We start from the raw sequence: 25,618 nt of genomic DNA, 5'->3' as shown, positions 1-25,618 counted from the left end.
AATCTATGCGTGAATATATTGACAGGGTAGTTATTAATTATTATAGCTCAACTAGTCCACATATTCTACACTATTCACGATGAAACTTTTAGAATAAAATAATATTATATTACTCCACTTATTAATTCTTTTTAAAAAAAGGATGCTTCTTCTTCCTTCAAACAAGGAGCCATTTTCATCTCTGTAATTTCACCTCTGCAATTTTTTGATTCCAAAGTTCAGCCCCTTCTACCATTTCAATTTTGATGATTTACTCTTCAATAATATAAACTTGGGAAGGGCTAAAGAGTGTATACGAAATATTTTCCAAAAAATGATGTAGAAAAAAACACAAAAAAGAGTTGTTGGGAGGGGCTTAAGCCCTTCTTCCTTCCTTACTGTGTCCGCCACTGCATGTATGTCAGCAACAAAGATATACTCCCTCTGTCCCTGAAAGTTTGTCCCATTTTTCATTTCCGTCTGTCCGTCCCATAAAATTTGCCTCATTTCCTTTTTTTTCTCTTTTGGTAATGGACCTTATATTCCACTAACTCATTCATACTCACATTTTATTATAAAATTAATATATAAAAGTAGGACTCGCATTCCACTAACTTTTTCAATTCACTTTTCATTATATTTTTTAAAACCCGTGCCGGGTCAAAGTGAGACAATATTTGGGGACAGAGGGAGTATTAGATAAAGAATGGCTAGATAAGTATCAAGAAACTAACCAAAAGTAACCTTAGACAGAATCTTGTTACATCCTGAAAATTATGCTAACAAAGACGATATAAAACACAAAATTACCTCATTAAAAACATTATAAATACTTAAAAGTCAAATTTTAAATATATATTTATTCATGAAATCATTGTTAATTATAAAATTTCACCAATTTTTGTTAATTAAGAAATTAAGGAATTAATTAAAGATTCTTTTTAAAAATATACTATTTTTGTTCCCTTATAGTTGAGTCATTTTTCTATTTTGGGAAGTTCCCTCATAGTTGAGTCATTTTCATATATAGTACTACCTCTGTCCCTGAAAATTTGTCCCAGTTTTCCATTTCATCCGTCCCCCAAAATTTGTCTCATTTCACTTTTTATTATTTTTTATAGTGGACCACATATTCCACTAACTCATTCATACCCACATTTTATTATAAAACTAATATATAAAAGTAGGTCTCACAATCCACTAACTTTTTCAACTCACTTTCCATTACATTTCTTAAAACCCGTGCCGGGTCAAAGTGGGACAAATTTTTGGGGACGGAGGTAGTAACATTTTTCTCTTTCTTACTTTACTCTCTCTTACTTTATTCTATCTGTTTTTTTCTCTCTCTTACTTTTTTATCTATTTATTTAACACAACATCCCTTCTTAAAATTCATGCCGAAAAGTTTCGCCTTAACTATGAGGAAACGAAGGGAGTGATAAAAAGTGAAGGTGGGTCCATTGTCAAAAGTATTCTCCAGTCCCAACTAAGTTCAGTTGTATTCCTTTTTGGAACGTCACAACTATGTTGAGTCATTTTATTTTTTAACAATAAACAAAACATTCAATCATACTTACTTTATTTCATCATTTACTTTACTCCCTCTTTATCTATCCTGCTTTATTCCTCTCTCATACTTTTCAACACAATTTTTTAATTCCTGTGCCCAAAAGTTGAGTAATAAAAAGCAAATGAAACAATTATTCACGGATGGACGAAAATAGCAAATTGGACAATTAATGGTGGAGAGAGTGTATATATAAAGTATAACTCACTTTTTCTATAACTTTATTTATAAAGTTAAAATTTCTAAACAAGTTATTCCAACTGCTTTTTACGGATAAATTTGCGTTTCCCAACTGCTCCAAATTCCTCAGCAGCCTTAAAAGCATGTCTACTTCATCTATAAATAGAGTGGATGCATTTCCACTAAGAATCACACAAACAAGGTTGAAACAAATTAAGCCTTTTGCATTTCCACACTTCAATTTCGGTAATCCTCTCTCCTAATCCTTTTTCTTTTCCAACTCTTGATTATTGGATACAGTCTTTTTTCTCATTTCATCAAAGTTTGTTGGGCATTTCTTCTTCCTAAGTAAGAACCAACAAGAAAGTTCCGTCGGAAATATTAATACTAGCTACTGATTGTATGTATATATGTTTACAAGTAGGTGATCTATCATGGCCTTCATGCTTCCAAAGCTCATCGCCATTAAAACAGCTAGTTATCCTGATAAAGGGCATTTATACTACAACGAAAGCGCAAGTGTAGTAGGTCTTGGGGAGCAGAGTGTGTTCAGCACGCTCGTGAAGATTGAAGTCGAACAAGCAGCAAGCAACCCCAACTACGTTCACCTCCGATTCAGTAATTTCAACAGGTATTGGTCGCAGAGAGCAAACGGAAACGGCATCGTTGCTGAACTAAAGAAGCCCGTGGAAGACACAACGGATCCTTCATGCACGTTGTTCGAGGTGGTTCAGGCAGCAGGTGAGTTTTACTTGAATCACGTTCAGACAGGTGGGCGCCTGTTGGTAGATACGGAGTACTGGGGCGTTTTCGTGCAGGTAAACGCCCTAGATTCGTACGATTTCTTAACTTTTGTGGATTGGAGTACATTGGTGAAACTGCCTGCCCACGTGGCTTTCAAAGGGGATAACGGCAGGTACTGTTACATATTCTTGTCATCATCTAATCATACACAATGAAAACAGATTGATGCAGTTCCAGCAATAGGTGATGGCAAAGCCCTAAAGATGCCAAAAATGTTCCGTGTTAGAATGACTTGAAATTCAAATGGATTTTGGTCATTTGACATCGTTTAGGTGGCAGAAAAGTATACAGTTTTTTGGGGTTAATTTTTAATTTCCTGATTTTGTTTTATTTCCTTTTGAGTTTTTATAGTTTTCTAAACGCTTATACATAACGAATCTCTTTGTTTTGAAATGCAGTTTTTAATTTTATAATATTAATTTCGTTTCAAGGAATTAGAGTGTCTTTGATAACCTTATAGTTCAGTCATTATTATACGTCTTTTTGCATCACAAATTTTAATAAAGAGTAAATGTCAATTTTAGTCCTAAACATAGGACAAAAATACGAATTTGGTCTAAAACATTCACTTTTTGAAAAAAAAATAATGTTTAGAAACAAAATTGATCTTTAATCTTTAATAAATTAAGGTTCAATATCCTAATTTAGACCATATATGTTCAGGTTCCTTGAAGGAAGGTCCTGGGATGGTTACAACTACCTGCAGTTCTCATCCGATGATCCTAATGAGGAGGCGTCCGGCCACCGCGTGTCGTTGATGCCCGACGGACATGTCCGGATAACGTCAGATTACTGGGACAGCCAGTTCTGGAGGCGCAGTCCAAACTGGATATGGGCGGATTCCGATCAGTCTTCCGTCGACAACAACGACACTCACTTCTGGCCCGTCAAAGTAGACGACAACAACACCATTGCACTCCGCAACGCTGGCAACAACAATTACTGCGCACGTCTCTCCACCGAAGGGAAGACCGACATGTTAAATGCGGACGTCCAAAACATCACCAAGGAAGCAAGACTGGTGGTGCAAGAGCTCGTGTCCCAGAGAAACATCTACAACGTCGTATATCGGATGCAGGATGCCAGGATATACGACGAGGTGCCTTACGTTGCTGGCTCATCCGTGCTTACTAACTCAAGCGACCAGGAGGCTGCTATGGCTGTTCAGATTACTTATCAAGACGAGAAATCTTATACTTTTAGCCGTAGCTTGTCTTTAACTGCAGGGGTGGAAACCACCTTCAAGACCGGCGTGCCTTTCATCGTGGAAGGAGAGATCTCTGTCTCTTTTGAGATAAACACCACTCTTCAGTGGGACACCACCACAACTACTACCACATCAGTTATGGCTTCGGGTTCGGTTCCTGTGCCTGCGAGGAGTAGTGCGGTAATTGACTATGTCGGGACGAGGGGCACCTGCGATGTTCCTTATTCTTACACGCAGCAAGACAAAGAGCTCCACCGATGGCACGGTTTCTTACACTGAGCAGGTTGATGGTATTTACAAAGGCATCAGTTTTTACAACTTCCACTTTGTTGTCAAATCCGCTCAGGCCTTGTTCTGAAGATCCCATGCTGTTTTTTCCCAATCATCAATAACCGTCATGCAGTTGATTTCTGATAAGCAACCTAGCTTCATAGATAAAATTCTGACATGTAACGGAAACTACGAATATCAACTGTAGTTCATCAATAAGATTGGTGTTTCTTTATTATCAATTTGATTTCTCCAAGTTGTTGAGTGTTTATTCATTCAAGCATTTCATCAAACATGTTTTGGGCGTAACAAATCGTTGGATGTCAAAGCCAATTAGAGGCCCTCCAACACAACCCACACAACCTCATTTCATGCTTGACGCGAGTTTGGAAAATAGCCCGTTTTACAAGCGGCATTGGACCACTATTCAGCAAGCATTTCATCAATCAAGCATTTCATCAATCAAGCATTTCATCAATCAAGCATTTCATCAAACACTTACTGGCGCATTAGTGGTTACTAACTCCACCAACCAGGAGGCTGCCTTGGATATTCAAATTTGGTATCAAGAAGGAAAATTTTATACTCTTAGCATTATCTTGTCTTTAACTGCAGGGGTAGACTAAACTACCTTCACGGCTAGTGAGCCCTTCATCGCGGGGGATAGATTACAGTCTCTTTTGAGATAAACACCACTCTCCAGTGGGAGGACACCGTCTCAACCACAACATCAGCTAAGGATTCGGGTTCTGTTCCTTTACCTGCGAGCGTAAAACTCTAGTGTTCTTTTTTTTTCGCATGGTTGTTGTCATCATCGATCTTTTGCATACTTTCATAACAAGTGGCGCCGTCTGTGGGAAACGCAATCGGAGTTGATATCGATGGCGACGACGAGGTTCGAAGCGGAGAAATTCTCGGGGAAGAATGACTTTGGTCTGTGGCAGATCAAGATGAAGGCTCTGTTGATCCAGCAAGGGCTCGATGAAGCAATCGAGCCAATTGATCCGAAGGGGAAAGAAAAAGAAGATCTCGATGAGAAGAGCGTGAGGAAGAAGGCTGAGATTGCCAAGAAAGCCCATAGCGCCATTATTCTCAATCTCACGGACAAGGTGTTACGCGAGGTTGCGAAGGAAACCACAGCGCATGGGGTATGGACGAAGCTCGAAGCGCTGTACATGACCAAGTCGCTTGCTAATCGCCTATACATGAAGCAGCGCCTCTTTTCATACAAGATTCTTGAAGACCGACCCTTCGCAGAGCAGATTGATGATTTCAGCAAGAATCTGGATGATTTGGAGAATGTAGATGGCCCCATGAAGAATGAAGACAAGGCCATCTTGCTCTTGAATGCTCTTCCCAAAACATTCCAGCATCTTAAAGATGCAATGCTGTTTGGCCGGAATGCAGAATCTGGCATCACATATGAAGAAGTTCAGTGTGCTCTTCGATCAAAGGAGCTGGAAAAGAACTCTTCGACGACAAATGAAGGAAGTGGCAGTCAAGCCTTGAATGTAAAGGCTTTCAAAGGCAAGAAAAAGAAATTCAATCAGAATCAAAAGCCTAAGTATCAGAAGCAAAATGAGGAGAAGCGAAGCTGTCATTACTGCAAGAAACCTGGGCATCTCAAAAGGGATTGCTACTCGTGGAAAAGGAAGCAAAACGAAGAGAAGGCTACCCAAAATCAGGCTGATCTTGCAGAAGACACAGATCCACCCCAGATCATGAATGTGGTGAGTGGTGGGATAGAGAGTTCTTGGATAATGGACTCCGGGTGCAGCTTCCATATTTGTTCCAACAAAGCTTGGTTTGAAAACCTTTCTGAGGCAACCGGGTCAGTAATGTTGGGGAATGATCAGATGTGCTACATCAAAGGCATTGGAGATATCAGATTGAGAGCTCATGATGGATCAACAAAACTGCTTACTCAAGTCAGGTACATTCCTGAGATTAAGAGGAATTTGATTTCACTTGGCATGCTTGAATCTAGAGGTTTCAGGTTTTCTTCTGAGAAAGGCTATATGAATGTCTCACTTAATGGAAAAATCTTGCTGATTGCTGAGAGGAGAAACAGTTTATACTATCTAGTAGCAGAAACTGTTGTTGCTTCAGTGAATCTTGCAGAGGACTCTGATATGAGTCTGTGGCACAAGAGGCTCGGCCATCTTGGAGAAAGTGGGATGAGAGAACTGATCCAGAAAGGGGTCATTCCGACTGGAAGTGATCAGAGGTTCAAGGAATGTGAACACTGTGCTCTGGGAAAGAGCAAGAAGCTACCATACAAGGCTGGTAAACACACCTCCAAATTACCTCTTGACTATGCGCATTGTGATTTATGGGGTCCAGCTCAGCCTGCTTCTATGGGAGGAGGCAGGTATTTCATGTCGATAATAGATGATTATAGCAGAAAAGTCTGGATATACATCCTAAAGCAGAAGTCACAAGCATTTGAAAAATTCAGAGAATGGTGCACAGAGATGAAGCTGAAGAAATCCACCACTCTCAAGTGCTTGAGGACTGATAACGGGCTGGAGTTCTTATCTGAAGATTTTGAGTCTTTCTGCAAATCAAATGGGATACAAAGGCATAGGACAGTCCCGGCTAATCCGCAACAAAACGGAGTTGCTGAAAGAATGAACCGAACACTCCTCGATAGAGTCAGATGCATGCTTTTATCATCAGGCTTGCCAAAGATGTTCTGGGGGGAGGCAGTGTGTACTGCTGCAGTGCTAATTAACAGTTCTCCATCATCAGCTATAGGAAATGAAATCCCAGATGTCAGATGGTATGGTGGAGATAGAGAGTACAATCAGTTCAAGGTGTTCGGTTGTAGAGCATATGCCCACTGCAAGCAGGGAAAGCTTGATGCAAGGGCTCAGAAATGTGTGATGGTTGGGTACCAACATGGAGTAAAAGGGTACAGGTTGTGGTGCACTGAAGAGGGGAACAAGAAGATAATTGTGAGCCGAGATGTGGTCTTCCATGAGCATCATATGCCATTCTTGAAGACTGAGGATCAGATGGGTGAAAGAGTATCTATTGATCAAGAAGTTCAGCATGGCCAGCCACCACCTAGTGATCCAGATGATCAGAATGGAGGTGGAGCTTCAAGTTCCCATAAAGCTTCAAGTCCACAGCAACCCCAACAACGAGATCAGATTGATGATGATCAGAGATCACATATTATAGCCAGGGACAGAAACAGAAGAGAGATCAGAAAGCCAGCCAGGTTCAGTGATTATGAGATGAGTTTTTTTGCTCTCTGTGTTGCTGAGGTATTGGAGTGCTTAGAGCCATCCACCTATGCTGAAGCTATGTCGAGTAAGGAAAAGGAGAAATGGCTTGCAGCTATGAGAGAAGAGATCCAGTCACTACTCAAAAACCATACTTGGATTTTGGTGAAGAATCCAGGGACCCAAAAGCTTATTAGCTGCAAATGGATCTTCAAGATGAAGATTGAAGTTGGTGAAGTTGAGAGTGTCAGATTTAAGGCACGGCTTGTTGCTAGAGGATTCACTCAAGAAGAGGGGATTGATTATAATGATGTGTTCTCTCCGGTTGTAAAACACAGTTCCATCAGGATATTGCTTGCTCTTGTTGCAAAGTATGATTGGGAGTTACACCAACTCGATGTCAAGACAGCCTTCTTGCATGGTGAACTTGAAGAAACAATATATATGCATCAACCCGAGGGGTTCATGGAGGCTGGGAATGAAGACAAAGTGTGTTTGCTCAAGAGAAGTTTGTATGGATTGAAGCAAAGTAGTAGGCAGTGGTATCTCAAGTTTGATGAGCATATGATGAGTATTGGTTTCAGAAAATCGCAGTATGATAGCTGTGTTTACATCAGAGAAAGGAATGGTGTACCAATTGCTTTTGTACTTTTGTATGTTGATGATATGCTTGTGGCAGGAGCAGATCTGGGAGTGATTGAGAGAATCAAGGCTGAACTGGAATCCAAGTTTGAAATGAAGGATCTTGGAAATGCAAGGAGAATCCTTGGCATGGATATACTGAGGGATAGGCCAAAGAGAGAGCTCAGGTTGTTGCAGAGGAATTACATCCAGAGAGTTTTGAAGAAATTTCAGGCTGATGACTTCAAACCTGTCTCTACACCATTGGCTGCTCACTTTAAGTTGAGCATGGATCAGAAACCAAAGAATGACTCAGAGAGGAAAGAGCTGAGCAAGATACCTTATGCAAACATCATAGGAAGCATAATGTACACAATGCTATGCACAAGACCAGATTTGGCTCAGGCTATAAGTGTTACTAGCCGATTTATGTCAGACCATGGGAGAGAGCATTGGATAGCATTGAAGTGGTTGCTCAGATACTTGAAGGGTGCTTCAGATTATGGTCTGTTGTACAAGGCAGATTGTAAGGATCAAGGTGGAGCACTGGTGGGGTTTTGCGATTCTGATTATGCATCAAATAGAGATAATAGGAGATCTCAAACTGGATATGTGTTCACCCTAAATGGCACTGCTATAAGCTGGAAATCTGGATTACAACATGTGGTTGCTTTATCTACTACGGAAGCTGAGTACATGGCAATGACAGAGGCTGTGAAAGAAGCAATATGGCTGAAGGGAATCCTAGAAGATTTTGGGGAGAAGCAAGACACAGTGGAGATAAACTGTGACAGCAGCAGCGCCTTATGCCTTGCCAAACACCAAGTGTTTCACGAAAGAAGTAAGCACATAGATGTGCGGATGCACTTCATAAGGGATGAAATACAGAGAGGTGAAGTCAAGATGGTGAAAATATCTACTGAGCATAATGCGGCTGATATGTTGACAAAGCCGTTGCCAGCCATGAAGTTTAAATACTGCTTGGGGCTGGTGGGACTTGTGGAGTGATGAGTTTGAGGTTTTGTCAGAGGATTATGATTCATTGTTGATTCTGAGATTAAGGTGGAGTTTGTTGGAGTATAATCTCACAATCACCGTTGGATGCAGCAAGCTAAAATCAATGTCATTCTCAACAGCTGCAGATTTGTTAAAGGTTGAGCTCGTTCAAGATTTTATTGAGCTCGGCATTTTATTGAGCTCGGCGTTTTATTGAGCTCGGCGTTTTATTGAGCTCGGCATTTTATTGAGCTCGGCATTTTATTGAGCTCGGCATCATGCAGCACTTCGGCATGTTGATGCAAACCAAGAAACGGGAAGTAGCCGTTGGAACAGTTATAACTGGTTTGTTAACTAACATCTCAAGAGAGCCGTTGGAGGATGAAGGGACTGATATAAAGCAGACGAAGGCTGCATCTGAAAAAGTTAATCAGCTACTTCGATATTCAAGAAAAGAGTCTCCAAACTATCACTTGATTAGTTCTTGGTTTAGAATTAGATTAGAGGTGTTGAGTTCTTGGAGAGAGTTCTTGAGTAATTGTAAATCTCTGCATATTTCTCAATATACTGAATCATATTGCCTTTGGCCGTGGACGTAGATCTTACGATCGAACCACGTAAAACTCTAGTGTTCTTTTTTTTTCGCATGGTTGTTGTCATCATCGATCTTTTGCATACTTTCATAACAATGTTCCTTATTATTACACGCAGCAAGACAGGAGCTCCGCCGATGAAACACTGAGCAGATTGATAGTATTTACAAAGGTATCAATTCTTACAACTTCAACTTTGTTATCAAATCCACTCAGGCCCTCACCTAAACACCCCATGCTATTTTTCCCAATCATCAATAACATTCTTGCAGCTGATCTAGATTGTTGTTTTATTATCAATTTGATTCCATGGAGTTGTTGAGTGTTTAGGTTAACTGCGATTTCAGGAAACACTTTCAAGCATTTCATCAAACAGTATTCATTCAAGCATTTCATCAAACAGTTTCTGTCTATAATCTCCGCACCTCGGCTTAGGGCATCTGCAATGGGGCGGATGATAGGCCGTCCGATGCCTTCACGTCGGGGAGACAACTGGCCGTGAGTGCCTGAAGAAATTTTGTAGGGGAGTTGTGGAGGCTTACAGCGACACATATTTGCGAAAGCAGACCGACTGTTGTGGATTGCTAGGGCCTGATGAAGATGCACGAGATGGCGCACGGCTTTCATGGGATGTTAGGGAGCATCGACTGTATGCACTGGGAGTAGAAGAATTGCCCGACGACATGGAGAGGCCAATTTACTAGTGGATACAAGAGCAGCCACCCGACGATGATCCTCGAAGCCGTAGCTGGCCATCGGCTCTGGATCTGGCATTCTTACTTCGGTGTAGCGGGGTTGAACAACGACATCAACGTCCTCAACTCATTCACCCTCTTCACCGAGCAATACAATGGCAACGGCCCGGCCATCGAGTTCACTGCCAACAAGCGCCAATATCATATGGGGTACTACTTGGCCGATGGCATATACCCAAGGTGGCCTGTTTTTGTGAAGACGATCAGCTGCCCAATAGGTGAGAAGAGAGTTTTATTTGTGCAAAAGCAAGAGGCTGCGCGGAAGGATGTGGAGCAGGCATTTGGTGTGCTCCAATCACGGTGGGCAATAGTGAAAAGGCCGGCACGTCTCTGGTATAAGGAAGTCATCGTCGATGTCATGTATGCGTGCATAATCTTGCACAACATGATAGTCGAACACGAAGGTGGAAGCGTCACCGATTGGGGCGATGATGAAGGTGGATCTAGCTCTAGCACGGCGACCGCGACCGCGCCCCACGCTCCAGGATTATCGATGGGCTTCAATGAGGCTCTATCTAGATATGCCTCAATGCGCAACCAACAAGACCATGCTCAGCTCATGAACGACATGATTGAAGAAGTTTGGGCCTGTAACCGCCGTCGTTGAGAATTCGTAGTTTTTTTATTTCGTATTGTAATGTATGAATTTTAAATGAAATGAAGGTTTTTTCCAATTTTTGTAGTTATTTAAATATTCAAATAAAGAAAATGCTTAGGACGGCCTTTAATGCGGCTTATAGGGCTCCCCACTGCAGGTGGAAGGGTAGGAGGATAAAATGATGATGTGGCGGTGCATAGGGCGCCCCATTGTGGATGCCCTTAACCAATCGTTGGATTTAAAGTTATGAAAGAGTTTAGCCCAATCAAAACCCATTAGAGGCCCTCTAATACGACCCACATAGCCCGAGCCAAGTCGGACCTAGACCCATTTTCGAAAGCCCTCATTTCACACTCGACCCGGGTTAGAAAAAATACCCATTTTATTGGACCCACTTACTTTCTCACTACTCCGTCTCACTATTATAATATATTTATAATATGTGTGAATACAAAATAATACTCCCTCCGTCCAATTACAGTAGTCCCGGTTTACCATTTTTAGGTGTCCCACTTTAGGAGTCCCGATTAGAATATTCCATAAATGGTATTAGGTCCCACATTCCACTAACCTTTTTCCACTCACATTTTATTATAAAATTAATATAAAAAAGTAGGACTTGATAGAAATCCATGGGTTCCATCCTAAAACTAATTGGTGATAGGAGTGGCCCATTAGAATTATATAGTGGTTTCAGATCTATGTGAACATCGATGTGGGATAATTATAATTTTATATCTAGTTTCAATTGCCAACGGGACTTACGTTCCACTATCTTTTTTCAACAACTTTCCTTTACATTTCTTAAAACCGTACCGAACTCAACTAGGACTTCTAAAGTGGGAACGGAGGTGTTAGGACCGTCGACTGCAACATTAGTTTGATATTGTCCGCTTTGGTCAACCGCACGGATTTGTTTTTGGGTCACTCCCAAAAGGCCTCAAACTAATTGGGGTTGGACAGAAATTAGATACACCTTCCAACTTCCATCACTCATCCGATGTGAGACGGGTTTGTAACTCAACAAACCTCCCCTAAAACCGATACCACATCGGGAACACAGTTGACACGAACATGGGTCGTTCCAGCCCTGGCCCCTGGGTCATCCTGGGCCCGACTCTAACCCGAGTCTTTCAGGGCCCGACCCTAACCGGGGCTCATTCAGGCCCGACCCATAGCCATCGGGGCTCTAATACAACTTGTTAGCAACATTAATTTGATATTGTCCGCTTTGGGTCAAGCCCGTACGGATTTGTTTTTGGGTCACTCCCAAAATGTCTCAAACTAATTGGGGTTGGACAGGAATTATATACACCTTTCAACTTTCCTCTAGGGGTGAGCAAAAAAATCGGAAACCGAATATCCGAACCGAACCAAACCGAAATTTTGAAATTCGGTTCGGTTTTTTCGGTTTTTCGGTTCGGTTCGGTTTTAAAAATAAAAATATTTCGGTTTTTTGGTTCGGGCGAAGAAAAAACCGAAAAACCGAAAAACCAAATTATATATATATTCTATTAATTTAATATATTATATTATATATAATATATATATATTCTTTTAATATATTCTACTATATAATATATATTATATGCATTATTAATTTTATATTATATATAAATATTTTATTAGTATATATAAAATAAAATAAAATACACATATATAAATATATATTTATATTATATTTATTTTTTTCAGGTTGTTCGGTTTTTTTTCGGGTTTTTCGGTTTTGTTCGGGTTTTTCAGTTTTTTAAGTTCGGTTTTTGATTTTTTGGTTTTTAGGGTTCGGTTCAGTTTGAATTTTGAACTAAATTCGGTTTTTCGGTTTTGGTTCGGTTTTGGCAAAAAACCGAACCGAAACCCGAATGCACACCCCTACTTCCCTCACTCATCCGATATGGGATGGGTTTGTACCCCAACAAACCTCCCTCAAACCGAGACCACATCGGGAACGCAGTCGACTTCCCCCAAACCGAGACCACATCGGGAACGCAGTCAACTCGAACATGGGTCGTTCCAGCCCTGGCCCCTGGTCATCCTGGGCCCAAACTCTAACCCGAGTCTTTCAGGGCCCGACCCTAACCGGGGCTCATCCAGGCACGACCCAAAGCCACCTTGGCTTTAATACCACTTGTTAGGACCGTCGACCCAAAGCCCCATTTGAACAGGAATTATATACACCTTCCAACTTCTCTCACTCATCCGATGTGGGATGGGTTTGTACCCTAACAGGAGAGGGAGTAATAGGAAGACTCCTTATCAGAATATTTCAACTTGAGTGGAACAGATGGAATATTTAATCCTTCAATTATCATCAAAAAGTTGAAAAATATCTTTGAAGGCTTATTCAGAAAATATGGCCCACGTTTAAATCCAAGAAAATAGGGAGACTCGTATCAGAATATTTCAACTTGAGTGGAACATAAAGAATATTTAATCCTTCAATTATCATTAAAAAGTTGAAAAATATCTTTGAAGGCATATTCAAAAAATATGGTCCACTTAAAATCTAAGAAAATATGCGCCTTTCATCCCAACTGGTGTTGGCGTGCATTTATGTTATCTTTGGATACAGCTTTCTCCACCAATCAAATATATACAAAACGATATTCCTTATTCTTACACGCTACAACACAGGAGCTCCATTGATGGCACCATTTCTTACACTGAGCAGGTTGATGGTATTTACAGAGGTGTCAGTTCTTACAACTTCCACTTTGTTGTCAAATCCATTCAGGCCCTAGTCTGAACATCCCAATCATCAATAACTGTCATGAAGTTGATTCCTGTTATGTAAGCTAGCTTCATACCTAACCTTCTTACTGAAACTACAAATGTCAATAATCTTATTTATATATAATATATATATATTCTTTTAATATATTCTACTATATAAATAAGATTGTTGTTTGATTATCAATTTGATTCCTCAAACTTGTTGAATCTTTTGGTTAACTGCACTTTCAGGAACAACTTTCAAGCATGTTATTAAACACGATTCACTCAAGCATTTTATCAAGCAAGATTCAGTCAAGCATATCATCAATTAAGCATTTCATCAAATATGATCAAATTTGCAATTCACTCTTATCTTTATTAGACCATGTTTATCGATCATATAATGCTGACCGCCATGTTATTTCTTAATTAAAAAAAATTGAATTAACAAGGTCTCCTCTCTCATTGAGCTTAGTCGCATGAAGGTCTATCCATTTTAGTGAATGACACAATCTCATTGGTTTGATTATTTTTTTTAGTTTATATACTTTTATATGTTATATTATAATTTATTAAATATTATATATCAAAATTTATAATTTTCATCTTTATAAATAGGGACGTTTGCTATAGTTTTACAAAAAAAATCTTGTCTTTTCTCCTCATAAAATCTTTCTTTATCATATGTTTTGAAAACCAATTACTACATATTTCCAATTTCGTATTTTAATTTTTGTAATTTATTTTTTTGTTTATTTATTTTATATATTTTTGGATACAGCTCTCCACCGTTCAAATTTATACAAACTCCCATCTTCTTATCTTATCTTATCTTATCTTATCTAGCTTCGTACGGTTTGCATTGATCTCATCAATAAAAGCATACTAGTACTTCATCATCTATAAATAGAGTGGATGCATTTCCACAGAGAATCACACAAACAACATTTAAAGCCTTAGCATTTCCACTTTCCAATTTCGGTAATCTTCTCTCCTTTTCCTTCCTTTTATCATTGGATACATACTCTTTTTTCTTATTTCATCAAAGTTTTTTGTTGGGTATTTTTTTTATTTCTTTTTTCGTTGGATACTATCGTGTTTTTAATTTGTCACCACCCTCCCTCAAGCTCTTTAAGGTGAACGTGGTTGGACTTTCTAAGCCCAAATATATTTTTGGGCTATGCTTTTTTATTTTGGTTTAGGTCTAGATATGTATACTCCTAGGTCAATTATCCTTTTATTTCAGCTTAGATTTATTGTTGTGTATTGGTAGACGATTATTGGTAGACGGGAGAAGTAGTAGCTATTTTGATTATATTTATATAGGGATATACCAATATGCTAACTAATTTAAAGTTACAACATACATCCAATCTCGTGCAGCCATGTGGCACGAAATATACAATATTGTAAACACCAAAATGCAATATACATTTGTAAAAGTTATAAATAGATTTCGGCAAATTGCATTTTAGTTATAGACAGATTGTATTTGTTATTATTGAGTTTTGCATTTTAGATATAGACCGTTTAATTTGCATTTATATATTGACTGATTGCATTTATATATAGTTTATTTTGCATTGTAGACAATTTATGTTAAAATGCGAAATTTAACAATATAAAATGCAATTTGCCTATAACTAATGCAATTTGCAGAAATACATCTACAGCTTCACATATGTATATTCCATTTTTGTGTTTATAATATTGCATGTTTCGTGCCATGTGCTAGCACGAGATTGGATGTAGGTTGTGAGTCTAATTAAGGAAGCACCATAATGTTCCCCTATGCATATATTTTTACAAGCAGGTGATCATGGCCTTCAATCTTCCAAGGTTCATCGCCATTACAACAACTAGTTATCCTGATAAAGGGCATTTTTACTACAACGAAGGAGGAAGTACAGTAACTCTTGGGGAGCAGAGTGTGTTCAGCACGCTCGCGAAGATTGAAGTCGAAAGAGCAACGGGAAACGCAAACTACGTTCACCTTCGATTTTGTTATTCCAACAGGTATTGGTCGAAGAGTGCAACCAGCAACGTCATCATTGCTGAATCGAAGCAACCCGTGGAAGACACAAAGGATCCTTCATGCACGCTGTTTCAAGCAGTACAGGCAGCTGATGAGGCGGCTGGTGTGTTTTACTTGAATCACGTTCCGACCGGTGGGCGTCTGTTGGTAGATAACATTGAAACATGGGGCCTTTACACGGAGGTAAACCCCCCAGATACGTACGGTCATCTAAATTACGTGGATTGGAGTACATTGGTCAAACTGCCTGCCCACCTCACTTTCAAAGGGGATAACAACAGGTACTACTACTACTACACATCTAATGGTATATCTAAATAACCGTCTTCGAAAACCGTTCTTGCTCGATGGGCGAGTCGCCCGCGACATATATTTATCGATCGCCGATCTACGGACGCCGATCAACCCTATAGGAGGTTTATCCTATCAAATTGGTGTTTTTATTGAACTCTGTGCTGATAAGTTTCGCCTCAACTATGAGGAAACAGAGGGATTAAATATTTTGTCAAAAAAAGAATTCAAATTATGACTAACATTACTTTTGTTTTCACATTTGGAAACTTATCATCATGATACACAACGGATATAAATTGGTAATATATAGGGTTGCGTTAGTGATAAATTGGTATTTGATAAAATGCAAACTCTATATATTGTATATACGGTAATATATATATATATATACGGTAGTGATAAAATGCAAACTCTATATATTGTAAAAACTTCAAACTTTTCAACGCATTGTCAACACAATATCAACATAGTATAAAATTTCAAGATTTTGATGTCAACACAATGTCAATATAATGTCAACGCAATGTCAATACGGTGTCAACCGTTGACATTGTGTTAATATTTTCTGTTAATATTATTTTATCATCTGTTGACATTTTCTAACTGTCCAGATTATAGTTTGGAGTTTATACAATATTTAGAGTTTGTATTTGATCACATCCTCTATATATATATATATATATATATATATATATATGGATGGAATTGTGATCAATACTGAACCACTCTTAAACCTTAAACGACGAACAACATCATTGTATGATAACATGGAGTTCATTATAATGAACTAATAAACAAACATATAATGAACTTCAGATATCTAAATTATGCATGATGATGTCATTGTTTTTAAATCTCAGAACTCCCTATAATGAACTACAAATAAAGTTGTAATGAACTCCGCATTATTATATAATGATGTGTTTGGTGTTTAGTGTTTAAAATTAGTTTGGTATATAATACAATCCTATAGGGATGTATTTATTTTCTTTTTGTATCTTTTGTTCTATTGTTTTTTTAATCTCCGCCCCGCGATTTCAGTTACCTTAGAGGAATGGCCCATGGTGGGCACAACTACGTGCAATTCTCAGCCAGTGATATTGATGTGTCATGCGGCCATCGCGTGACGTTGATGCCGGACGGACATGTCCGGATAACGTCCGATTACTGGGGGGGCCAGTTCTGGAGGCGCAGTCCTAACTGGATATGGGCCGATTCCAATGAGTCTTCCATCGACAACATCGACACTCACTTCTGGCCTGTCATATTAGACGACGACAACACCATTGCACTCATAAACGCGGGCAACAACTATTACTGCTCACGTCTCACTCAAGACGGGAAGACCGACATGTTAAACGCGGCCTGGAGCGACATCTACGACTCAGGAAAAATGGTGGTGCAAGAGCTTGTGTCGGAAAGAAACGTGTACAACGTGAAGTATCGGATGGAGGACGCGAGGATATACGACGAGGCGCCTTACGTTGCAGGGTCATCCCAGCTTGATAACCCGAGCGACGAGGAGGCTGCTATGGCTGTTTCGATTACATATCAAGACGAGAAATCTTATACTTTTAGCCGCAGCTTCTCTTTAACCGCAGGGGTGGAAACCAAATTCCAGGCTGGTGTGCCCTTCATCGTGGACGGAGAGATCACCGTCTCCTTAGAGATAAACACCACTCTCCAGTGGGACACCACCACAACTACTACCACATCAGTTACAGCTTCGGGTTCGGTTCCTATTCCTGCGAGGAGTAGTGCTGTGATTGAGTATGTCGGGACTAGGGGCTCTTGCGATATTCCTTATTCTTACACGCAGCAAGACAGAAGCTCCATTGATGGCACCATTTCTTACACTGAGCAGGTTGATGGTATTTACAGAGGTGTCAGTTCTTACAACTTCCACTTTGTTGTCAAATCCATTCAGGCCCTAGTCTGAACATCCCATGCCGTTTTTTCCCAATCATCAATAACTGTCATGAAGTTGATTCCTGTTATGTAAGCTAGCTTCATACCTAACCTTCTTTCTGAAACTACAAATGATGGGGTCATATATAAGATTGTTGTTTGATTATCAATTTGATTCCTCAAAGTTGTTGAATCTTTTGGTTAACTGCACTTTCAGGAACAACTTTCAAGCATGTTATTAAACACGATTCACTCAAGCATTTTATCAAGCAAGATTCAGTCATCAATTAAGCATTTCATCAAACACTTACTGCCTAGAATCTCCGCATCTCGGCTTAAAAAGCTATGAAGGAGTTTGGCCCAATAAAAGCCCATTTCCAGGCCCTACAGAATATAGCCCGTTTCACAAGCTATATTAGACCAATTCGACCCACTTTCTTCGTCACTGCTCTCTTTCCATTCACGCTTCTTCACTCAACTTTGGGAAATAGTCCTAAAAAGTAAAAACGAAGCTCAAATTAATTAATAAACTAATAAAAAATATTATTAAATTGAATTAATATTAATAAGATAGATGTTGATGTGAAAGAAATAGTAGAAACTAATTAAATGATTTAAAAATTTATCCTCACGTTTCACTAAAATTTTCAAAAATTAAAAAAAATAATAATAAAATAGAATATTAATATATAAAATATAAATAAATAGTAGTACTATTTTTATTTATTTTTTTTATTTTGACTAGTTCACAGTCACAGTGACGAGAAAATCGCATTTATAGGGTACGTTTAAAATAATGTAAATGTACCCATTTTGTTATCTATTCCATATATGGGAAAAACGTCACCCACATTGGCGTGTTTATAAGTGAAGATGCCACCCGCATTGGAGTTTTACAATTTAGATCCGTATGTCGTCGTATTGTATTGAAATACAGTATTTGTTAAAACACGCCAAGATGGTTGGCGTGTTTTGTATAAAAACGCCTTCACCACTGGCGTGTTTCAATATAGAGAGATATGCGACACTAACGTGGTTCAAGTTAAAAGCGCCTTCCGTACTGGCGTTTTTCATTAGACACGCCAACCGTGCTGGCGTTTTTAATTAGACACTCCAACGGTATCAGCGTGTTTAGACAGAAACCCTATATCAGCCTTCCTCCCCAAAACGCGAAAAACACAGCACACACATCAAATTTTAGTCTGGGTTTTCATCTTCTCCTCCCCAAATGGCGATTCTGTCAACCTCTCCTCCCCGAAATCGGTGATTTGACCCTCCCTCCATCAATCGGTGCTATTCTTCCCCTTATTTGATAAATTTTCCGGTTAGTATGCTTAATTTTTACAATATTAGAGTAATTGAATACCGTTGTTATTTAGGTTTATTTGGGTTGTAAATTGATATTGTATTGTTCGGGTTTAAGTGAATTTGTGTTTTGTTGAGATAGTTGAGATATTGGTGTTTAGTTACAGTATAAATTTGATTATAAACCTAAACCCTAGTGTTGTTATAGCTTAAAAATTGGGCAAATTGATTTGGTTTTTGTGGGTTTTGGTTTATTTGGGTTTATTTGGCGTATAAACCTAAACCCTAGTGACAAAGTATTGAAATTGTTAGGTTGATGTATATTGTTTAGTTTGAATTGTTAATATTGTGTAGGTGAATTGTGTTATGATTTTGTGCAATGTTGTGTGGTGAATTTGTGTATTGTGCATTATTTGATATTGGTGCTCCATTTTGTGATATTGAATTTGTGTATTGTTGAGAGAGTTGAGATATTGGTGTTTAGGTTTGTTTATTGTTTAATTTAAAGAATGTTGTGTAGGTAAATTATGGCTTCATCTTCAACTTCTCGTCGTCGGCTCTTATGTGGTCTTGCGGATCCTTCGGTATTGTATCTTCAGAGACAACACGTCTCTTATAATATATGGGCAGGAGTTCCATCAGAAGACGTACGTTGTCAAAGATATGAAGGAATCATTTGAGATGTTCCCATACATCCCCATGTTTTGGTAGTAGTGGACCAGATGGGGTTCGGCGGTATATTGAGGTATGGTCAACCAAAGGACATTGACCACCATCTTATCACCGCATTGATTGAACGTTGGAGGCCAGAGACTCACACGTTTCACTTTTCAGTCGGTGAAGCGACTGTGACATTGGAAACGTGGAGGTCTTATGAGGCCTCAAAGTTGACGGAGAAGTTGTGACGGGTTACATCCCCACGAAGGATGTGGGATATTGGAAGCAACTGTGTCTGGATTATCTAGGATTTGTACCAGATGCGTCTGAGCTGAAAGAAATGGTTTGGAAGCAGACAAGCTTATCAAATCAATTGAGGATTGAGCTGAGTGATGATCACGACCACTACATATATGTTCAGCGTGCTCGTATTTATTGACTTCTATTACTTGGTGGTCTGATGATCCCGAACGCCTCCGGAAATAAAATTCCGTTCTTCTACGTGCAATTTTTCATGGATGTAGAACGGTGTTCTACCTATAGCTGGGGTGGTGCGACGTTTGCTTGCTTGTACCACAATTTATGTGAAGCTGTCGTTGCTAGGAGAACCGATGTCGGGGGAGCTTTAACTTTGTTACAGCTGTGAGCTTGGGAGAGAATCCCAAATATTAGACTGAGGATGCTAAATCCCAAGCATATGGACTACGCACCATGTGCATTCGCGTAAGTTGTTCACTAATTCATTTTTCAAGCATAATTTTCATCAATTTCCGTGTTATTCGCTCATAATTTAATTTTTTTAGATGGAATGAGCCGGCGTCATATGTAAAAGCACCCGAGCATTGCATTGAGAACTTCCGAGATCAGTTCTCCAGAATACACGGCAACCAAGTAATTTATATGACTTAAATTGTTTTTTGTTTGTTGTTTTTGATTGAATTTATTTTGAATAAATTTGTTTCACATGTAGTTTATTTGGAGGCCTTATGTCCAGCGGACCTTGCCAGAATGTTGTGTTAACGGTCGTCCTATATGGACGTCGATAACAACTCTTACTTGTTGGAATATGGTTGAGCCACACTTGCCACAACGAGTGTTGCGACAATTTGGGATTGTCCAACCGTATATCCCGCTCATCAACCGGTTCCACGGTAGTGATTTTACGAAACAAGATCGTCGTGGAAAAGCTGGCTGGAATTAGGTTGATTAACACGCTCATCATATACAGAAGTGGGACAATAGGCACAACTTAGTGTGGACTGATCTGGAGTACTCTACTGAGCCTGTTGCAACCGATTAATATATGAATTGGTTTCGCCAAATAACTGTGGTGTATTTAACCAAACCTGGCGTGCATGCTGAAGACGGCTTCCATGAAACGGCATCTTCTCATAACTTCGCGGTAAATTGAAAAAACTATTAATTATTTAAATTCATATGATGATATATAATTAACTTTGGAAATTGTAGGTGGAGACGCTTCACAACATACGCCACTTTCTAAGTGGCCAAGATATGACAAAACATCCGGCTTTGGTAACCATTTCGAGGATGGTTGAAGATGGTCTGCAAATATCTGGGGAGGTTGAGTTGATGGACTACCTTCCTTCCCAGCGCTCTGCGCTGGACATGGACATGCACGTTAGGTAAAAGGGAAAACGACGAACCAAGAAGAAAACTGCATGCGGAGAGTCCTCATCTTCAAGGATGGATGCTCAGTTGGTAGATGACTCCAATGACGATTTTGTGCATCCACCTCCACCTAGATCTGCAGTTCGAGGTCGTCATTCTGTCAGCCACAATGGTGGTACATGAGAAGATATTGGCCTCAGTGATGTCCACGCTTCTCCATCGCGGTCGTCTGTGCGAGATGAGTTTTTTGGGGTAGATCTAGCGAACGCTGTTGTTCAAGATACTCCTCCCTCTAGACTCCCTACTTCCAGAATCGGGAAGGGGATACGGGGCCTGTTTATGCGTAAACGGCGAGACGAATTAAACTAAACTCCAACTATTTGTATTTGTTTATGCAATTGAAATTCGTGTTTGTTCATTGAGTTGCACTCTTTATATTAATAATTTTATAACTCCTCTTTTTATACTTATGTATATTTTTTATGTGGGAATTATTGCAACAGTTTGAATAAACGGGTAATTAGTAAGATAATTGACTGGAAAAACGAAAGCCTGCAATTTCATACAAACAGTCTGACTAAAAGCGTTTTTATGTAACACGCCGCTCACATAGGCGTTTTTAATAAACACGCCAGTTACGTCGGCGTGTTATAGTTTGCATGATTCGCCCATTTTTTCCACGACTGATGCATTGTCTGTATTGACTCGCCGACCCAGTTGGCGTTTCTACTAAAAACACCAACCTAATTCGCGTTTTATATAACACGCCAGTCACGTCGGCGTGTTACAGTTTGCATGATTCCCCCATTTTTTTTCACGGCGGATGCACCGTTTGTATTAACTTGTCGACCCGGTTGGCGTTTCTACTAAAAACGCCAACCTAATTGGCGTTTTTAGATAACATGCCAGTCACGTCGGCGTGTTACAGTTTGCATGATTCCCCCTTTTTTTTTCACGACGGATGCACCGTCTGTATTGACTCGCCGACCCGGTTGCACCGTCTGTATTGTCTCGCATGAGTTCTCACTGATATTTGGTTCAAGCCAAACACGCCGACGGGGTAGGCGTGTTTGTGGTGGAGACGCCAACTCCATAGGCGTCTTTAGGCATAAAACACGCCTACATCTGTGGCGTTTTTAGGCATAAAACACGCAGACGGCTGTGGCGTGTTTTGGGTAACACGCCAACCCCGTCGGCGTTTTTTATACTTACATAAAATACGACGACATATAGTTCTAAATTGTAAAACCCCAATACGGATGGCATCTTCACTTATAAATACACCAACATAGGTGACGTTTTTTCCATATATGGAAGAGATAACAAAATGAGTACATTTACGTTAAACGTAGACTACCTTATAAACGCGATTTTCTCCACAGTGACTGTATCACTTCTCCGCCTCATCAATTCCCAATTTCCGTTCTCTCCTTCAGCCCTAGTTTCTTTTGCCGTTGCGCCGCCGCCCCTCCATCGTCTCGCCTCTCCTCTCCTCTCCTTGCTCTGCTCTGTAACGTAAGCTCTGTCTCTCTCTCTCTCTCTCTCGATAACCATTATTGTACAGAAATCGGTCCATGGAGCTAATTTGAATGTGATCTGTATGTAATGAACAAAATACACAGGAAGTGGTATAGTAATTTGTGGTTATTGAATTGTAATTGTAACATTAAAAGGTTTAATTCAACTGTCACGCGTATAGTTATTCCAATTTTTTTATCTCGCGATGTGTAGTGAAGATGGAGGAGTGTCGTACGGAGTCCAAACAAGAAGTTGCTCCAGTTTCAGAGGCTCAGCCTGAAGAAATGGGTTAGTATTTGTCCAAACTCTTATCCCCTACTGTTTTAACCTATGGTAATAGCTTCATTATTTTGCATTAGAGATTCTCTGAGACAAACTGATTTAATTTGTATGTGTATTTTGATGACAGAGAGAAAAGCTCGTGTAGATGCTGTGTGGCAGCAAATGAATAAAGGTGTGCCTTCTAAATCTCTTAAAGGTATTCTGGATATCCGGAGTCCAAACACAAGCAAGTCTGCTCGAGGAAGTTCGTTGCAGAAGTCGTCAACGGTGAGAAACAGCTCTACTACTACACTCATCCATCTTTACTAGGCAAAAATTAGAATATCTAGGTATGTGATAGCTGAATCAAAGTATCAAACCGCTTGCAATATTGCACAGTAGTTGTCTTTCAGTCTTCACACAATCATTTGCAGTTGTCATTTTACAATTCAATAGCCACGAACTACTATGCTGTGTATTTTGTTCGATGCATACATATTACATTGAAATCAACTCCATGGATTGATCTCTGAACAATAATGGTCATAAAGAGCGAAACAATACTTATGTTACCGAGAGTCCCCAAATAGTGAGGGGGGTCGTTGTGCTGATTTTGGGAAAGTTTGTTTCTTTAAGTAAATTGTGAGGAAAATTGTTTACCTAGACTAAAACCTTTGACAGTGAGGAATAATAATGGTCATAAAGAGCGAAACAATACTTATGTTACCGAGAGTCCCCAAATAGTGAGGGGGTCGTTGTGCTGATTTTGGGAAAGTTTGTTTCTCACCGGCTCCTATCTTTCAGGGTTGGATGAATTATCTCGGTTTGGGATCAACTAAGACTCCATCTCCTGTACAAGGGTTGGGAAAGCGTGCCATAACAAGTGAGAATAGTTCCAGTGAGGAAGCAAAAAAACTTGCTGCTGCCGCTCTTTCAGCAGTTAAGGATGCTGCCGCTGCTTCAGCAACTACAGGAAGGGGAAAAGTGGAGGTTTGTTTTTCTGCTGTAGCATCTTTTCTATGAATTCCACTACATAGGTTCTAATCACGTTTTTCACTTGGGCGTTTCAAGTTTCAACTATTACTTCCACATCATCATATGATCACTTTAGAAGATCTTTGTAAAAGTTAAATGCTGTGTTTGATGGATCAGAACTTCAGCAGATATTTATGTCACAACATATTTTCCTTCACTTTGTATCATTTACTAGATTGTGTAATCTGTCAATTTGGTAGGTTACTGAAGTTCGAGACTTTGCTGGTGAGGAAATTGAAGTAAGGAAACTCCTTGATGCTTCCTCGAAAGAGGCAGCTGAGAAAGGGAAAGGGGTAGCCGGCACTGTGTCAGCTGTTGATGCTGTTCTAGAACAGATCAAAAAGAAACCTAAACTCAGTGTCCTTGACAAGACAAAGATGGACTGGGGTGAGTTCAAGGAAGAAAACAAAGGCATGGAAGATGAACTCGATGCATACAAGAAAAGTTCAAATCAGTATCTGGACAAAGTTTCTTTCTTGCAGCGTGCTGATTACCGGGAGTTTGAGCGAGAAAGAGATGTCCGGCTTGCATCTCAGGCCAGGCGAAAGACTGACATGAGAGAAGACTGATCAAACTACTTTGGCTTGAAGGTTTTGAGCTAGGCCTCGCTGATCTGTCCAAATCTCTAAAATCAAATGGAGGCCTTAATCTGCATATAAGTTTGCCTTTGGGTTCCTCGTTTGAGTTTCAGCATCAGCTGCATTTTTCCAGGATGACTGAGATGCCACAATTATTGAGATGTTTAGCAATTTTCCCTCTTTAGTTTCTTGTCATCTTATTGTGCAAGAACTTAGTTTGTGTTATGCTAATACTGAATGGAATTGAATTGGTTGTGTGTTGAAGTGCCAGTTTGTCTGATTTGAGTTGAGACCAATGTTGTGATTCCTTCTTTAACACTGAAATTGTAAAATTGATCGGTTTGTTTCGACTGGTCAAAATAAATAATCTCCCAAAACTATTCACTAATCAAATTATCAGTTTTTCACTTAAAACTACTCAAATCACAAACAAGATTATTTTTAGGCGGTGAGGGAGTACAAAATAAATCGTGAAAGAAATGGTTCGATCTAAATTATTGCAATAAATATATAATCACTTTTAAAAGCAGAAAAAGACGGCGCATCACTTAGAGCATCTCCAATGGCGGACGTCCGGTCGGACGTGCGCGACGGGCGACCGGAACGTCCGCCATTGTGGCAGGGGAGGTCGGATACGGACGTCCCGTGAGGACGTCGGGTGTCCTCGGACGTCGGCGCGACGGGCGGGCGGACGTCCGCCATTGTGGCGTGGGTCGAACGTCCGATTTTTAAATTTTTTTTATTTTTTTTAAACTCTATATATACGGCTCGTTGAATTTTATTTCATTCGCACCACTTGTGTTAACAAGTTTCTCTCTCTACATCTCTAATTTCAAGTATATCTAAAATGTCTAGTGACAGTGATAGCGAGAATGAATTG

General features: G+C 39.7%; 3 protein-coding genes across 4 annotated transcripts; all 3 read left to right on the top strand.

Moving 5' to 3' along the window:
• Window positions 1–1,359: 1,359 nt before the first annotated feature.
• LOC121794264 lies at window positions 1,360–4,249 on the top strand. The gene is made up of 3 exons (XM_042192350.1): window positions 1,360–1,972; window positions 2,151–2,642; window positions 3,194–4,249. The coding sequence occupies exons 2-3, from the start codon at window positions 2,161–2,163 to the stop codon at window positions 4,014–4,016; spliced, it is 1,305 nt and encodes a 434-aa protein (XP_042048284.1). The 5' UTR covers window positions 1,360–1,972; window positions 2,151–2,160; the 3' UTR covers window positions 4,017–4,249.
• A 9,183-nt stretch (window positions 4,250–13,432) lies between these two features.
• On the top strand, window positions 13,433–17,922 carry LOC121794263. 2 transcript variants are annotated; one of them, XM_042192349.1, is made up of 3 exons: window positions 13,433–13,590; window positions 15,329–15,831; window positions 16,886–17,922. In XM_042192349.1, exons 2-3 carry the CDS (start codon window positions 15,335–15,337, stop codon window positions 17,781–17,783), a joined length of 1,395 nt encoding a protein of 464 aa, XP_042048283.1. In that variant the 5' UTR covers window positions 13,433–13,590; window positions 15,329–15,334; the 3' UTR covers window positions 17,784–17,922. The 2 variants fall into 2 exon arrangements, with proteins under 2 accessions (XP_042048283.1, XP_042048282.1); XM_042192348.1 differs by lacking the exon at window positions 13,433–13,590 and adding an exon at window positions 14,351–14,496.
• Window positions 17,923–22,724: 4,802 nt separating this feature from the next.
• Window positions 22,725–25,002, top strand: LOC121794270 (craniofacial development protein 1-like). The gene is made up of 5 exons (XM_042192363.1): window positions 22,725–22,861; window positions 23,078–23,152; window positions 23,274–23,413; window positions 23,930–24,115; window positions 24,361–25,002. The coding sequence occupies exons 2-5, from the start codon at window positions 23,083–23,085 to the stop codon at window positions 24,727–24,729; spliced, it is 765 nt and encodes a 254-aa protein (XP_042048297.1). The 5' UTR covers window positions 22,725–22,861; window positions 23,078–23,082; the 3' UTR covers window positions 24,730–25,002.
• Window positions 25,003–25,618: the final 616 nt, after the last annotated feature.

Source organism: Salvia splendens, chromosome 3 (genome assembly GCF_004379255.2).
Source record: "Salvia splendens isolate huo1 chromosome 3, SspV2, whole genome shotgun sequence".
Taxonomy (NCBI): Eukaryota; Viridiplantae; Streptophyta; class Magnoliopsida; order Lamiales; family Lamiaceae; genus Salvia; species Salvia splendens.
This window is presented reverse-complemented; position numbering and strand designations above follow the sequence as displayed.

What these genes read in the sequence shown, in the direction of transcription:
- LOC121794264 (XM_042192350.1), top strand. Translation starts at nt 2,161, where the DNA reads ATGGCCTTCATGCTTCCAAAGCTCATCGCCATTAAAACAGCTAGTTAT. An exon ending in TTCAAAGGGGATAACGGCAG is followed by an intron (nt 2,643 to 3,193) that starts GTACTGTTACAT and finishes ATATATGTTCAG; the next exon opens with GTTCCTTGAAGGAAGGTCCT.
- LOC121794263 (XM_042192349.1), top strand. Translation starts at nt 15,335, where the DNA reads ATGGCCTTCAATCTTCCAAGGTTCATCGCCATTACAACAACTAGTTAT. An exon ending in TTCAAAGGGGATAACAACAG is followed by an intron (nt 15,832 to 16,885) that starts GTACTACTACTA and finishes CCGCGATTTCAG; the next exon opens with TTACCTTAGAGGAATGGCCC.
- LOC121794270 (XM_042192363.1), top strand. Translation starts at nt 23,083, where the DNA reads ATGGAGGAGTGTCGTACGGAGTCCAAACAAGAAGTTGCTCCAGTTTCA. An exon ending in GGCTCAGCCTGAAGAAATGG is followed by an intron (nt 23,153 to 23,273) that starts GTTAGTATTTGT and finishes TTTTGATGACAG; the next exon opens with AGAGAAAAGCTCGTGTAGAT. An exon ending in CGTTGCAGAAGTCGTCAACG is followed by an intron (nt 23,414 to 23,929) that starts GTGAGAAACAGC and finishes CCTATCTTTCAG; the next exon opens with GGTTGGATGAATTATCTCGG.